A 2,379-nucleotide genomic window follows, 5' to 3' on the forward strand; every position below is an offset into this window, starting at 1 on the left:
CCTGTTGTGAGTCCTACGCAGCCTTTAAAGAGGAGTTCAAGCGAGTGTTTGATCATCCAGTCAGTGGTCGGGAGGCTTCCAAGCGCCTGCTTGCTCTAAATCAAGGCTCTCGCAGCACCGCAGATTTCGCCATCGAGTTTCGGACCATCGCAGCAGGAAGCAGATGGAACGATGAGGCATTGATGGTCTGCTTTCAGGGAGGGCTGTCCGAGCCCCTTCAAGATGACTTAGCCACCCGAGAACCAGCTGCTGATCTCGAGACCCTCTTTGCGATGGCCATTCGCCTGGACAATCGCCTGAGAGAGCGGAGGGTGGCTCGCCACAAGGCGTCTCAGTTCCAAGTTCCTGTGAACAGGTCTGTGTCCCCAGTTCGTATTCCTGCATCCAGAGCCTCCTCGGCTCCTGAACAGCCCCATGAATCCCCGGAGGACATGCAATTGGGTCGTTCCAGGCTCTCTCACCGGTCCGCTGGCACCATTATGAGCTGGGGTTCCACTTGCCACCTCACCTGCCTGAGTCCCTCAGTCCCTAGTTCCGAGTTTCAAGATTCTGTCGACCTGTCTCGAGTACCCAGTTCCTATCATCAGTTCAAGGCAGTGTTCTGCAAGTCCCGGGCCACCTCCTTACCACCTCACCGCCCCTACGACTGTGCCATTGAGCTACTCCCTGGCTCCTGCCCTCCCCGGGGTCGGATTTTCTCCTTGTCTTCCCCCGAGCGCACAGCAATGGATACCTACATTAAGGAATCCCTGGCAGCCGGCATCATCCGTGCCTCTACTTCCCCGGCTGGGGCGGGCTTCTTCTTTGTGGGGAAGAAGGATGGGGTTCTTAGGCCATGTATCGATTACCGGGGCCTCAACAAGATCATGGTTCGGAATCAATACCCCCTTCCCCTCATGGCCACTGCTTTCGAGCTACTACAAGGGGCTTCCATTTTTACTAAATTGGATCTACGCAACGCATACCATCTCGTGCGGATCCAACAGGGGGACGAATGGAAGACGGCCTTCAACACCCCCACAGGCCACTATGAGTATCTGGTGATGCCGTTCGGGCTCACCAACGCCCCAGCAGTATTTCAAGCACTGATAAATGACGTTCTCCGGGACATGCTTAATCAATTCGTCTTTGTATATCTTGACGATATCCTCATTTTCTCGGGGTCATTGGAGGAGCATGAGGGGCACGTCAGCAGGGTCCTCCAGAGACTCCTTGACAATCATCTCTACGTGAAGCCCGAGAAATGTGAGTTTCATGTTACCCAGGCTCAGTTTCTCGGGTTCATCATCACTCCTGGCCACGTGGAGATGGACCCTAAGAAGGTTGAAGCTGTCCTCAACTGGCCTATTCCCGCCACAGTTAAGGAGGTTCAGCGTTTCATCGGCTTCGCAAACTTCTATAGGAGGTTCATTACAAACTTCAGCTCTGTGGTAGCCCCCTTGACTACGCTGACCAAGGGAGGAGGAATCAAGATTCACTGGGGTTCGGAGGCAGCGGGGGCCTTCGAGGAGCTCAAGCACCCCTTCACTTAATTTCAGTTTCTCCTGTCTTACAGACCCGGCACTAAGAATGTCAAACCGGATGCCCTGTCCCGAGCCTACTCTCCCGAGATGCAGGAGAAGCCTTTGGCATCGGTTATTCCAAGGTCTAGAATTGTCGCGCCCCTTCAGTGGGAACTGGAAAGGGTGGTGCGAGAGGGTCAAGCCCAAGAGCCAGACCCAGGAGGTAGTCCTGCGGGACACCTGTACGTCCCTCAATCTGCCCAGGCCCAGGTCTTGCAGTGGGGTCATGAGTCTCCCTTGACGTGCCATCCGGGAAATGCTCTCACCCTTGACTTCCTCCAGCGGCGGTTTTGGTGGCCATCCATCAAGGAGGATGTAAAGGTCTATGTGGAGGCCTGCCCCGTGTGCAGCCAGGGAAAGTCTACACATCAGCGACCTCAGGGACTGCTCCATCCCTTACCCGTTCCCCGTAGGCCATGGTCGCACCTTTCTCTGGACTTTGTCACGGGACTCCCACCATCCCAGGGCAACACTGTCATCCTGGTGGTTGTGGACCAGTTCTCTAAGGCTGCCCGGTTCATTCCCCTGCCCAAATTGCCCTCGGCCAAAGAAACAGCAGAGCTCCTCATGAACCATGTCTTCCGGGTGTTTGGAATTCCCCTGGATATTGTCTCCGACCGAGGGCCCCAGTTCTCGTCCCGGTTCTGGGGGGCCTTCTGCAAGCTGATCGGTGCCACGGCCAGCCTATCGTCTGGGTTCCATCCAGAGTCTAATGGCCAGATGGAACGGATTAATCAGGATCTGGAGACCACTCTGCGGTGTATGGCGGCCAATAACCCCACCTCTTGGGCTACCTACATCATGTGGGCTGAATATG

At 55.6% G+C, this 2,379-nt stretch overlaps 1 protein-coding gene across 1 annotated transcript in view; it reads left to right on the top strand.

Annotated features, from left to right (window-relative positions):
- The window catches only part of LOC107681197 (uncharacterized), a 2,166-nt gene extending 634 nt beyond the window's left edge, over positions 1–1,532 (top strand). Inside the window, exon 2 of the mRNA XM_016477413.1 lies at positions 22–1,532. Within this exon, the coding sequence (XP_016332899.1) occupies positions 22–1,532 (1,511 nt within the window). The remainder of the gene's footprint in view (positions 1–21) is intronic.
- The last annotated feature ends 847 nt before the right edge of the window (positions 1,533–2,379 follow it).

Source organism: Sinocyclocheilus anshuiensis, unplaced genomic scaffold, assembly GCF_001515605.1.
Source record: "Sinocyclocheilus anshuiensis isolate Anshui unplaced genomic scaffold, SAMN03320099.WGS_v1.1 scaffold1708, whole genome shotgun sequence".
Classification (NCBI taxonomy): Eukaryota; Metazoa; Chordata; class Actinopteri; order Cypriniformes; family Cyprinidae; genus Sinocyclocheilus; species Sinocyclocheilus anshuiensis.